This window comes from Thunnus thynnus, chromosome 2 (assembly GCF_963924715.1).
Source record: "Thunnus thynnus chromosome 2, fThuThy2.1, whole genome shotgun sequence".
In the NCBI taxonomy this organism is placed as follows: Eukaryota; Metazoa; Chordata; class Actinopteri; order Scombriformes; family Scombridae; genus Thunnus; species Thunnus thynnus.
In genome coordinates, this window is record NC_089518.1 from 4481607 (window position 1) to 4496507 (window position 14901).

Genomic DNA, 14901 nt, shown 5'->3' on the forward strand with positions numbered 1-14901 from the left:
TTAAATATGTGCCACAACATTTTTCACATCACATCTCATTTCATTACTCTCAGTTTCACTCCACAAGCTCTTCATCATTTATTTCTGCCCTTTGATTTTTGTGACATTGTCCCCTCTTAGAGAGCCTGCTCCAAACCAAATAACTCAACCCTTAAGGGCCTCTCAGGTCCTCATAACTAACGACATGAAGCGCTGCACCATTATATTGTGTTACAGCACATTCTCCTATAACAATGTTAGCAGCAACGACATGATGTACAAACATGATGTGATGTAAAAACTGATATATACATGCATTCAATCAAAAGATAACACGTTGTCATAGTGATGCCGAGGGCCTCCCCAACAATGGCGGGATGGAAAAAGCGAGTCAGAGACACAGCGGTGAGGCAATGTTTGCCCAACAGTCGGATCTCGTAAACAGAGAGGGGGGCTTTTGCAAGCAGCTGCAGAAATTCCAGGCTGCTGCGATTAAAAAGTAACACCCACATTGAGGGTGGGGAGGGTGTTTGAACAAGCTGACCCTGCCTCTGTTTTAATGAAAAGAGAGGAGCCATTTGCAGTAAAAACAACTATGTCTCAATGGCACATTGTGCCGAGCCCATTTCACTGCATGGTGACTCCCAGGTCTCACCATGTAGCAGTACAGCATGAAAAGAAAGAGTCCCAAAATACTGTCATCCCCGCCACAGTGGAGGCTCTGCAAAGGAACTGAATGGTGTGTGTGTGTGTGTGTAGAGAGACTAGGAGTGATGGGATCAATGTACTACTGATACCGAGGTTCCTACAAGCACCAGTAGATGTCATTCAGATGTTTCAAGACCCTTTAAATGCTGCTGTCAATGAAAAATATGACACATTTTGTCATTGAAAATTTTGAAACTACAGGAAATGTAACTTTTCAACAGTCTGCACGGCTAGTTTCATTTCCCTCAGAGCACACAGAAAAGAGGACTTCCAGAACTGAATTTAAATTGTAAAATGCTAAAGGGCCAAAACAATAAGTTGAGTAATTTGTTCACTGAAAATTAATTGATGACAATCTTGATAAACGGTTAATCAATCAAGTCACTGAGTTCCAGCTTCCCTCATTTTTTCTATGTTCCATAACACTGTAAAAAAAAAAAAACAAGCAACCAAAAAAAAAACATTGAAAATAATTAAATGCAGCGCTAATGTTAAATACAATTTATCAAGTCAAGTCAATTTTATTTCTATAGCCCAATATCACAAAATCAACATCCTCTGGACCCCCACCCACCTTTCTCTGTGGATTGTGTATATAAGTTTCCATCAAGTACAGATTACAGTATACATGACAGTTGAATTATTACACCCAGTGATGCCAACTAGGCTGACCACACAACACACACACTCATCCTTTCCCTCTTTCACTTCTTCTGTTTTGCGTTTACAGCCCCCCCCCCCCCCCACCACCACCACCACCCCCACCCCCACCCCCACCCCCCGCCTCCTTAGTCCATGTGGCAGCCTACAATATAACCATAATGGCACATAGTGAAAGAATCCAGGAATGCCATTAAAGCATTTCCAGTGACAGAGCACATTTTAAAGTGAGCTACAGCTGTTGCTGAATATGTGGTGTAAGGATCCTGGCAGGAGGCTGGGGCCCCACACACACACGCTCCCTGATATTCTGGTGAAAAAAAATCTAGCTCTTTGCCATATGGAGAATTTTAATATGTTTTACAGTAGCTTCATGGGATTGGATGATGTTTCCACAACCCTCAGAGAATGTTGACACAGGAGTTGAAGTGCAGCAGCATGTGTCTCTTTCAGAGCTGGTCTTCCTGCCAGGTTTTATGGTCACATTAAAGTGGGTGGTGCAGGGGTGGAGGGGGAGGGGTCAGATTGAAGGGCTGATTGTTTTTCAAGATGAGCCCTTTGATAAATACTGAACAAACATGTAGAGGACCATACCAGACCTACATTTCACTGTATACTTTACAATACACTGCAAACAATGCATGTTGTAGAAATTAGAATGGACCTTGTCTCACATTCCAGGGATCCATTTGCTTCTATTTGTAAGGTATGAAATCAAAATATCAAAATGTCTGTTAATGTCAAATAAAAGATGATGTATTGTTGTCGAATTTTTTAAACTTTGAAATATCAGTGTCAGCCTTAAAACGGCAGCATCAGTTGGGCTCTAATACAGACAGAATCATCTCTCATCAGCATGCATTCAAAAAGGTCATATTGGCTGTTATTGAGTTATTAATCTTACTCTGATTTTAATGAAACAAGTGAAACACTGGTGAGATTTATATTCATGTTTTCCATTTAATCAACTTGTTTCAGGATTTTTCCAGAAACCAATGTCAGTATCTTGAAACAAGATGTTGCACTAGTATCAAGAACATGACACTTTGAAATAAGTAGAGCTGTCATATTTCTTTCCATCTTTGCTTGTTTGTGGCCTAAAGGTTAATAACAGGCAAAGTGACCTGTGATGCTGGATAGTTTTTGGAGTGTGGATGATTTGAGTGGCAGGGGGAGGGGAGTGTAATCATACACCAGTACAAGTTCCCTCCTCCTCCTCCTCCACCTCCTCCTCCACCACTTTTCTATAGTTGTTGGAAAAACAAGTTGGAAGAGGTACAATCCACTAAAAGGAGTGGCTCACCAAAACAAAAACCCATAAACTGACATAATCTTCATTACATGACAATTCACTCGAGGAAATGTAATCTGCTGTTTCAAAATGAATATCACCGTCTGTCTGTGAACATTTTGAGCAACAACACAAAGCAGGCAACCGTTTGGTTACATCTCAGTGTTTTAAGAGCAAATTTTTAACATGCTGACACACACAGCTGGGCCATTGTGCACTGTAAAGACACATCTTTTAACAAGTCATTTACTTTACAGCCCTCAACCATTATTTCAGGAGGCTTCTAAAAATAACAGTGAGTAGAAATCCTAGTTGCAAGTTCATTTGTATTGGATATATATATATATATATATATATATATATATATATATATATATATATATGTGTGTGTGTGTGTGTGTGTGTACACACACACACACACAGATTTTACAGGTAATAAAATAAACACTGTGAAATGTTCTAAAAGTGGGGTAAGCATGATGTGTAATTTCAGGCAGATTATATGGTTATATGGTGGTTCCAGGTCAAACATTGCAGAATGCAAACTGTGTTTTCATTCTTGTGTGCGTCGTGATAATTGCTTTGGAGATCATCACCTCAGTGTTTTTGTGCTTTTTGTGACGCAGATCCAGATGCTAACTACTTTTTAAGCATTAAATAAAAAATAGTAGATAGTATAAAAGATATAGTAGCAGCCTACCATCTACAGGCTTTCTATAATATCAGTACTAATATTATAATATTAATATAATATGCCATATTACAATAGACCATTTCTGGGATTTTTTTAATTGACTACTTCAACATTTTACAAATTACGAAACACTTCCTAAAGAAATGCACCACAGTTTTTGGCATGTTTTAGCAGATGTTGGATTAAGTCTTTTTCCTTCCTTCCAGACAGTGTTTTGAGTTCCAGAACAAAATCAACTTGCAGAGACTTGAAACCTTTTCACATCTCTGCACATTGAGCTATAGCACTCTGACAACACTGTCAAAGTAGCCAGTTCAAAGTATACTGTATACCGGCCTTTACACAATGAAAAAAAACCCCTCACTATAAAGATGAATCAACAGCCTTTTTTTTTTTTTGCGGTTATTTTTGGGGGGTTTAACACATTTTAAGTTACGATGAAAATACCACAGTTTACTGCCTTTCACTTTACTACTATGTTAGTTTACACAAATGCCTGCAGGCTCACATATCCGTGCCAACACGCTTGTAAATAATGTGTATGTGAGTGTTTCAGAGAGGAAGCACAGCCGAGTGTGTAACAGCACACGATTTTGTTTCGTAATAGTTTGGCACCAAGCCGCCTCTCAGACACACACACACACACATACACACACACACACACACGGCCAGACGGGGAGATCCCAGCATTTTTGGGTATGAGCCAGGCTGGAATATCACCAGGTCCAGTTCCCTGCATTTCCTGAACCACTGCCAAAACTACACGCAACACCTTCTCTCTCTCTCTCTCTCTCTGTCTCTATCTCTGCCTCCGATCCTTTTGTCATCTACACTAAGCATCTTTTTCTGTCACTGAGAGGAATTTCTTTTATGTTTTACAGTCTCATCCCTTTAGATTTTGCTGCTCATTGTCTCCTGCTGGGTCATTACTGTAAAGGCTAAAATAAGGTTTTACCAGCTGTCTGTTCTTTACAACACATATTTGTCTTGTGGTCGCCTTTTAATCCCTTCTAATTTAAGAATTTAAATCCTACATAAAATGAAAACAAAAGCAGTCCAAATGAGCAGAAATTGAAGAAATTATGGCTTTTTTTAAGTTAGAAAACTGTTTATTTTGTGCGTTTATGCCAGCACTGACTCCCATATTGTTCCTGAAGTCTAGAGAAGTGATTTAGGAGCTACTGTAAACACTGCCGGTCCCTTTTCTTTCAGATCAGATTAAAACTTGTCCGCCTCAGTGGGGCCTTTTTATATTTAGCCAACATCTTGTTCCTATTTCCAAAGATGCATTTACTGCCTTCAAATGTGGTTTTGTTTTGCAGCTTTGAGCATGCTTAGTATGCTGGCTCCACTCTGTCTGCCTAGCAGCCATAAGCATCCTTTTATTGTCCCATGACCATTACACTGAATGACTACATACAAATGACCCCCACAATAACTGCACATCCTGAGGAATCTTTGAAGCATATAGCCTAATTTTACATGGACGGCCACAGGAAACTTGCCTTAATGAAAATAAGAGTTTTCAGCAGAAGGTAAAGCTTTTATAATGACAATAATATAGGTTTTCAATTCAGCCAACATACATAATATCTAATAATATGTTTATCATATCCTGTGATGGTAAATGTCAAGCAGGCTATCCACTCAAATGACTAGAAAGATGATATACATAATCTATAGTAAGAATAATTCTAAATACACCATTAATGAATCATATACGTGAAGGGAAAACAAAGAACTGGGCGCTGGACGTTCTCTCCACAGGCTGAGCTCACCATCCTCCACACATAATTGTCTCTATATTGAGGCTATTGGTTTCAGCCCCTATTTAAATTGCATTTCCATGCATTGGGTTGCTTTAATGTGCAGCGCTAATGCAGGCACTAATGTACACATCACATTTAGGGAAGTCTGTAAATGATCCATCATAAATAAAAGATGACATGGAGAATCCTTCATCGCTCAGAGAGTATAGATCTGCCTGCTGGAGGCTGGAAATATGGGGAATTGTATATCAATCAAATAACTTACTGTCATTAACTAGCTGCTAAGCTAAGGAGCTGTTCAGGAGAAATAACTTCAATCAGCGCTCAAGACAATGAAACGTACTGTACAGTCCCGTCGTCTAACAAGGCATCTCTTCTAATGGTTTCATTAATGGCATAAAAGGTCCTAAACCAAAAACCATTTATTAATAAATGATTAGCATTTAGAGAATAAACGATGGACCCTTGCCTGAAGGATTTTTCAAAAGCAACATTTATTCTTAATAATTGTTATTGACTGAGTAAATATCCTTTCTGTTTAGTTGTAATGCAGTTTTAAATGTTAGTAACCCGTTGATGAATGCTTAATAAGTTGTTAGGATGGATTTTCATACAGGTCCTCTGCAGCTCTTTTGAAAAGATAAGTGGTTGTATCCTCTCCATCAGTCAAAAGGATTTTTTATACAGCCTGGACACATTTGTTCTAATGTCTTATAAATGATATGTAGCTGCAAAGTTTTAGTAAAATTAATTAAACATTAAAAAAGTCATTACCACTCACAAACCATTTATAAATTATATCTTAAATGTCAGAAAACCTCCTTCAAACTTTCAGCATCAATTCAACATAAAATGATTCTGACAATTTTCAACATTTACACAACTTCATTTAATCAACTGAATAAAAACTCTTCCTCCAAATAGCCTGTTGCTCAAATGCAAGAAAGAAACACATCAAAGCAAATGTCATTTTCTAATTTTGTGCTGCAGAAATATGCTAATGATAGGCGAAGGCAAAAAAAGCTTAAGTTTCCAATAGAATTAAACTTCTTAAATAAAAAATGAGTCGCGATTGATAAAGAAACTCATCGACAGAGCCTGTTCTGAGATGTAAATAACTGCTGCCAAAATCCGCAAAGAGTTTAAAAACAAGCTGTTTTAATATGACGAATATCACAGGGAATAAAGCAGAAAGCTTGGAGTGAGCTGCCATGCAGGGCTGAAGTGTGGAGCCAGTCTTACCTGTTTGAACTGCTCCTCGTAGGTCCACTCGTGGTGCTGGGTCTGCGGGTGCGCCGACGGGGACTCTGCGCGGCGGGCCGGGGCAAAGGCCCCTGGGACTCTGGCCATGAGATGCATCGGAGCGCTCTTCGGAGACAGGCAGGTTTCCTGGAGCGAGGACTGCCGGTGCTGGTAGTGGTTCAACCCGACATCGTCCTCGTCCTCCTCCTCTTCATCAATGACCTCCTGCTCCTCCATGTCATCTTCCTCATCATCCATGTCCTTATCGTCGCTGCCGACTCTGGAGGAGTTTCTGTCCTCGTCGGCTCTGCGGACCTCAATGTGAGGGAGCGTCACCCCGGGGGACGAGTTGGCAACTCCAGCGGCCAGAGCGCCGCGCATCGCCGCCTGGTAATGGCGAAAAGCCAGGGCTTGTTGGTGTATCTGGGACTCCACCATGGAGCGGAGGTTTTTCTCTTTCTCCGCCTGCCGGAGCTTCTCCTCCAGGGCCAGCCGCGCTGCCTGTTGCCGCTGCAGGTTCTCCATGACCGCCTCGAGCTTCATACCGCCGCTGCCGGGCTGGTGGGACTGTGCGCCGGGGAACGGGTTATGGGAGGAGGCGGAGGGAGCCTGGAGGGGAAGGCTGCTGGCGGACGAGAAAGAGCTTTGCTGCGGGCAAACGAGAGGACGGTCGTGTAATGATTATCACTTTATACGATTATAACACATGCTCTACCAATAAGCCTCATTACACACACTGATCCAATTTCATTGTCTGACTTTAAAGTTTACTATAATGAGGATAACCTGTCAGATATTTCATACTAGCATACAAGCAAACGAATAACGTGCACAAAGTGGATATAACAGTTAAATTGTTCAACTACAAAGTTTCTCAGTGTGTAACATTATTAGTAGTAAAATAATGCATTTGAAAACGATTATAAATCAAGTGTAGAGTAGTTAAATCTAATAAGCCAATAAATCCTGGACCCTTACCAAAGCAGATTTAGTTGCTAAACTTGTGTTATCAACCATGCTTCTCTCCGTCAGATGCGCTGAAATATTATCAACCGGATCACAAGAGTCTTCTTTCAGTCCCGGTAATGTTCCGCATTCAACATCAAGTATGTAGGTCTCGATAGTTGGCTGAATAAATACTTGAAATGTATTCGGCGTTGAATGGTGCAGAGCCCCGAGCCGCTTTTGGCAACAAGTGGCAACTGTAGTGAGAATGACCTCTGGAGGCAGAGATCAGCCCTCCTGCTCCATCTGCTAACAACACGTCAATACTGCGAGACACTCCACAACGAGACAGCATACAGACCGCTCTGATGACACATTACTCTGTTATCTCTTAATGTGCTAGCAGGAATTATTGGGGTTTATTGTATGTTTTGAAAACTTTATTTACTCTTGTAAAGCTGCATCATATTTACATCATGATAATTAGATTACTGACGGAGATGAGTCTTCCTCTATCATGGTATGAGTCATTTTATATTGCCTATTGATAGACTGCAGTAAACTTCCTCGAGAGTCAATAAAGAAACTTGATCTGCTGCTGTTTTTATTATAATATAATAATAATACATATTAAGGACAATAATAATATTTTATATTGATATTGTGTGTTTTACTTTATTCATGTGATCTGTGTGTTCAGTTCCTGACCGCAGACCAAATTTCCATCGAGGAACTAATTAAACTTGTTTCATTGAGTACACTACAAATCAAGGTATTTTATCATACTGATGCAAAATTCATAAAAATCAGATATTGCCATAAAGCAGTCCTGCTCATAAATTTGCAACATCAACCACAAGGATGTAATACACACATATGAGCAGGAGAGATACCTGTCTGTTAACAGAATGTCAGAGTCGCTGGTGGTGGACAGATCTATATGATTATATCAGCTTATCCTACTGGGACCTTCCACCTGTATTTTCACATGTACAGTATGTTCATTGGCCCTATGTTGACCTCAGAGGGCGCAGAAACATGACCCGTCATGTTGCATCTCATGTATGCTTATAGATGGAGAGAAAAACGACACCTGTCCTCCATTGACTGTCACAGAGCCACTGCTGCTACACAGCTCTCCAGCTCTGACATTACTACAGCCACCATTACTGCAGTCATGTTTGATTTCACTTTATTATCAGAATATTTTTCTATAATCGGTCTTGCACTCTGAGCTGTACAGCGTTTCACCTAAAACCTAAACATAGTTTAAGTTGTCCATCTTTTCAGTTGGTGACCTCTTAAAAGAACTAAAAGCCAGTTATCACCATACTAAAAACAGACAAACATTTAGGAATAGTCTTGCGTATGGACTTTCCAGTGGTATCTATTTTCAATGGTATTCACTTGACAAAATGTTGTTTTCAGTGAGGAACTGTTTTACATATGTCCATGTCTGCACTGCAGTGAAAACATCATTTCTATGAACCCTGCCATTTACCACGGTGACCCTACAATTAAGGCTTACTGTGATGTAGCATATATCATTTGGCTGAATCAAATCAATTATCATCAGCAGGGTCAGCAATGGTTTGGTAATCTATGCTAAAAAAAAAGACAAGAAATTCCACAAAAGAGCAGTAGTTTGTCCTTTTTCTAATTGGTGTCAAAACAAAACCTTTTCAGAGAATTGTGTCTTCTTCTGGGAACTTAATGGAGATCTGTATATTATGTAGAGAGGCTGTTCAGTTTCATTTTAAAAAGGTTTTCCAAAATGAACAGCAGGAGCTGTTCACTCTTTTGATCCAGTGGGTTCATCTGTTACATCTGTATGTTTTTATGGAGTCATGTAAAAGAGCAATTTCTGTCAAACGATCCCTACTTATAATTATAATCAAACATACATTAGCCCTACAGATTTATCAGTAAGGCAGTTCATTACAGCACCTGTCTTTTCTTTGAGCCCGACCAAATATTCTGTATTAAAGTGGTTACCTCGTTTAAATTACTTGTCTTCTGGTTTGTTGTGTCACTTTTCAGGACAGCACATAAAAACATTTGAAAGAACTGTGCAGCTGTAATTAACACATCTCTTAAAATGTTAGTTAGCTGACTGACTATTGTGTGGTTATATTGTCCAGTTGATGCATTGGGACACCAGAGAGGGTTTTGGTGCTGGTGGGGAGTCAGATTCAACTCAGTCTCAATGTACTACATATTAGTGTAGTGAAAGTGTCCTTGGTTTATGCTGTAACAAACTGTGAGTATTACTGTGACTTGAAAACAGGAGAAACTATGAAAAATGCCCATTACAATTTCCTTCAACCCAATGTGATGTTATCAAATGTCTTCTTTTGTCCAAAACTCTAAACCGCAACGATATCCAGTTTACTACATGTTGACGAGGAAAAGCAGCATATTATCTCATTTTAGAAGCTTGAACCATTAATTGTTTGACATTCAAGTTTGAAAAATGACTTTTACAATGAATTGATTATCAAAATAGTTGCTGATTAAGTTTAAATTGGCAGGTTTGAATACTATTTTTCATTTCAGTGAAACATGAAGTGCCACAGTGAGGAAGGTGCAAAGCAAAGCAGCAGCATTTTAAATGAGATGCATATCACAAACACACACACACTCACTCACAGGTTTTCACTACAGCACAGGATTATCCAGTTTCCTATTTAATTATGGGAGTAACATTTGAACTATATTTTATTTGATGGGGAGATCCTAAGGAACTATGTTGCTTTCTAAAAACATTATATATTCCTGTAACATTTACTTGAAAGTTCCATATTTTGTTTAATACTATAATGTTTTCATTTCTTTACAAAGAACTTTATAAAACTATGCACTATACAACTATATAAAGAACTTAATATAACTTTACAAGTAAACAATACAAGTAAAAGTTTCCAGGGGGTCTGTAAGGCTTTCACTCTGTGTGCTGTAGAACAGCGCTACCTAGTGGCAGCATAAAATCCACCCATCATCAAGGCAATAATGTTCAGTTTTTGTTGAACCTGTTTTACAGGTTAGTTTGGAGGCTGCAGTTTGCGGTGGTGTATATACTGTGATGTAAATGGGGTGGATGAAAGTATAAAGGACTACAATGAGACAGTACCACAAACTACACCCTCAAGAAATTCAACAAAGGCTGAACATTACACCTTCTATAGGGTGGGATATTATTGCAGGGCTGTTGTATTAAATTGCGTTAGTTTTAGCTAGGTGTACCTAGTAAAATGGCAACTGAGTGTAGTTATAAGAATATGCTGAACAGACTGGTGGTTATGAACAAAAGCAGACTGTGTAAGAAACTCTTCAAGTAGTGCATGTTGGCTTCTCTGGGCAAAGTACACTTCATTTCAAAAAGTAGAGGGAGAGGAAACATTATTTCTGAAATACCAAACTTAGTTATTTCTATTAATATTCATTTGATTTATGTGATTTTGATTTTGTTTTTTAGCTGTTTAAAGAACAATGGGCCACTAACATTTCATATGAGCCCAAAACAGTAAAAATAATGACATTGTGGTTTAATCAAAACTGAATATAATACTGTGAAAATGTGTGATATTTAATTTGTCCAGGAGGAAAACATTTTCTGAGCACCTAATGGAGGTGCGGTGTCTTACCACATCAAACAGGACATTGTGCTGGTGTTGATGGATAGGATTATGTGAGTTTAATGAAAATTGAATGTACTTTAAGAAATGTTATTCAGAACTAAAAAGATTACTTTCTGTTTCTGACACTAGAATAATGAAAAGACTCTAGGAAACAGACACTTGATGAACATGAACAAACTACCTTATGAAGGAGGTCCCCACAGCGGGTTTTGAACTGGAGTCTCCCAGATCATAGATGACTGTGCTGACTGCTGAGCTACAACTTTACTCATTACCTCATTGCAGACAGACCTCAACCTATTTATACACCCATAACACAGAGACAACACATCGTGTAACGTGTAGGGAAGAACTTCAAAGGTGATTACTGCTTTGCACTTTTCATTTATTGCCTATTTTTCACAACCTAACTTTGTGGAAAGAAGAAGGAGAACAACAGGTTGTGGAGAGTCCCTTGGGAGCACTTCACGTATGTCAGTAGCTCAGCTTTATCTCTGGGGAACACCCCCAACTCTGGGAGTGATGTCCAAATTAGGAAATGCACGTCATGTAGCAGGTGGATGTGACTCCCCTTGTAGAGACCTGCTGATAGACATAACAGCGGAGCAGAGGAGAGCGATTGAGATAGCGATGTAACCAACCTGCGTGCTGGTATTTGACATTGATTTATTTTCTTCCTGAAAAAAAATAATTAAATTTTTTTTTTTTTTTAAATATTTGCAAAAAGAAAAAAAAAACACTATTTGTGCTTTGCTGAATAACATATTTGTATTCGGGCACACTCCAGGTAGGCTGTTTCTCTTCCTGTATGTATAACTTTATTTTTTTTGGGAGCAACAGTGTTCTGCAGCAATGATTCATCTGTCTTTGGAACATAAATATGATCTCTTTATTCATATCTGGTGTTATCATGTGTCATGTAACCCATACGGGACGGACTATTCTAAAGGTATGACATGAAAATAAAGAATGAATGAATAAAGCATTCATTTATTCAGTCATTTATATAACAGAAGCTTTAGATTTTTTGGTTTTGGAAGGCTGGTAATTGATGATATTACAGACCAACTGAGTGAGGGGCATCCTGGCAGTGAAGTAAGATTTTGTGAAATTGCAGTTAGATGCCTGTTTAAGAGTATCATTGTGCATCCATAGACAGCTGTTACGATTACTGTATAATGTCATGTGTTGTGACCTCACTTATCACCAGCACATGTGATGTTTTTATCAACACATTTTTTCACTTATCACATCTTTCACTTTGGTCGGTCACTGGTGAATAGTATCCATTATGCATGCACGTTGCCTCTATAAGACAATAGAGAAAACCTATAAAAATTCAATCCAACACATGGCTTTGAGTGAATGGATTTATTTGGGTGGAGGACAAAGGAAGAGCTAGACAAGGGAGAGAGAAAGCACAGCAGATGTGGAGGTCAATAATGATCAGTGATATTGACTAGCTTCTTGAAAATGGAAACATTGGGCTGCTAGCCAGAAGAGACAGTGCACTCTGACTCATGGCCTTTGTGTTTGTTGTAAACTCATATTATACACTGCATGGATAAGAATTTATAGCATTTTTTTCTTGTAAATTTTTTTATTTGAGATTGTGACTTACACACCCACACACTCACTCACACACATGCAATGTAGATTTATGTAACATTGTGATTATCTACAGTACAGAAGGTACAATACTCATACTGTATACTTCAGCCTATATTAATATGGCGATGAGAGTATGGTATGCATTGCTTATTTATGGTCTACACTTTATGTGAGGCAGAAATTTTACAGTATATACTGTACATCATACATTTTAATTAATTTTAAACTTGAATTTATATCAAATACAGAACAAATATTAACAATATCAATATTTAAGTTTCATCTGACAACCGTTAAGCCTCTTCATCTCAATCACCTTCTCTCCTGCCCTCTGGGTACCCTGCAATCAATTGCTATTGACAAGGTATAAAAATAATGACTATTAAGACCAAACCCAATGATACAGTTACTGAAAAAAGAGAAGTCAGAAAAGCAAAAACACAATCAAAAGAATGAAACCAAAAAAAGAAAAGAAAATCCCTTCAAAATACTGTTGTACTGTTGGAATGACTTGAGTCATAAGACACTAAGTGGAATAAAACTTCCTTTTTTTCCTCTGAGTTTGTAAAAATCATCAAGTCACTAAGCAAGACAGATGCCTTAATGAGGGCTGATGACTTTAAGAAAATGATTCTGCTTGCCATTTGTAATGCATTTATTGTTCAATGGTTGATTATCTGCCATCAAGAAGAGATTCAAACCATGATGTTGGGGGCAAAGTTGGTTTATGGGATTAAGTAATATGATGAACCATGGACATTTTAACCTGACACTGCCACAGTTCACTCTGCCAGTTACGTTCTTGCCAACACAGTTTGCTTCTGCAGCTCCTTCCACCACCACCCACCTCCTCCTTATGTGGTATTTCATATTTTAACCAAGATTAACTACTAATATTGAATGTTCATGTATGTTTATTAGTGTTATTATCTCTTTAAACAGAACCATCATTTCCTCGGATTATTTGAAAGCTCCCTCAAACAGCAGAGCGTTTCCACCAAATCTAACAGTATAATCATTTGCTATAAATGGTCATTACTCTATGTGAGTGTCTCTGACTGAAATGTTGTTGTCACTGAACATACTGCCCTCCTCCTTGGAATCCAATGCCATTGATGAGATCTTAGAATTAATGAGCTCATGTTGGTCATTTTAATTATCTTGGCACCGTCTTAATGAATTCAACTTTCATAATACAACTTACAAGGTTCATTTTAACTGTCATTTTACAATGCAGGATTGCAAAATGAAATTCAGTTGTAGCCCCCTCCACACTACATACAACGTATTTACAAATATTAAAATCTTTTTTCAATTAGATTAGAATAAAACAATCAATCTAGAAATGAAAGAGAACAAAGTATATAAAAGTAGCACTAAAAAAGAAATTAAAAAGGATGAACTATATCCACATGTTTTTACAATATTTCCAAAATTAATATAATATGCAAGTTATGGTGCAAAAATAAAACACCTGAGGTAGTATTGGGAGTGCGGGTAGTAAAAAGGTAACTGTATGTAATGTGCAAGAGGACCAAAAAATAACAGTATATTTCAATGTAAATTTTAACAATTCAGTTGCAATATATAGAAGAGATGCAGAGGATGCAATGGAGTTGAGGAGTAATGTGTAATGTATCTCACAGCTCCTTCAGAGTTTTTTTTTTTTTTTATTCAAATTGGCAAGTTGAATTAGCTACATATGATGATTGTTTACAGATGTAATTGACTTTGTATTACAGTTTATGGTTCATGTTCAGACACATATTTTAAAAAGGTCAATTTTATTGTTATAGTGTACATACGAAATGCTGTCTTATATACACTCACCGGCCACTTCATTAGATACACTTGTTCAACTGCTCATTAACGCAAATATCTAACCAGCCAATCATGTGGCAGCAACCAAGCATCACAATGGGGAAGAAATGTGATTTAAGTGACTTTAAACGTGGCATTGTTGTTGGTGCCAGATGGGCTGGTTTGAGTGTTTCAGAAACTGCTGTTCTACTGGGATTTTCATTCAAAACCATCTCTAGGGTTAACAGAGAATGGTCCAAGAAAGAGAAAATATCCAGTGAGTGGCAGTTCTCTGGGTGAAAATGCCTTGTTGATGTCAAAGGTCAGAGGAGAATGGCCAGACTGGTTTGAGCTGATAGAAGGGCCACATTAACTCAAACAACCACTAGTTACAACCAAGGTATGCAGAAGAGCATCTCTGTATGCACAACATGTGGAACCTTAAAGCAGATGGGCTACAGCACCAGAAGACCACACCAGGTGCCAGAAGACTGGAAAAACATTGCCTGGTCTGATGAGTCCAATTTCTGCTGCAACATTCGGATGGTGGGGTCAGAATTTGGC

The 14901-nt window shown here is 38.4% G+C and overlaps 1 protein-coding gene across 1 annotated transcript in view; it reads right to left on the reverse strand.

Moving 5' to 3' along the window:
* Positions 1 to 7543, reverse strand: part of arid3c (AT rich interactive domain 3C (BRIGHT-like)) — a 135682-nt gene extending 128139 nt beyond the window's left edge. Inside the window, exons 1-2 of the mRNA XM_067600116.1 lie at positions 7322 to 7543; positions 6344 to 6991 (exon numbers count right to left, since the gene is read on the reverse strand). Of these exons, the coding sequence (XP_067456217.1) occupies positions 6344 to 6991; positions 7322 to 7360 (687 nt within the window). The 5' untranslated portion in view covers positions 7361 to 7543. The remainder of the gene's footprint in view (positions 1 to 6343; positions 6992 to 7321) is intronic.
* Between the last annotated feature and the right edge of the window lie 7358 nt (positions 7544 to 14901).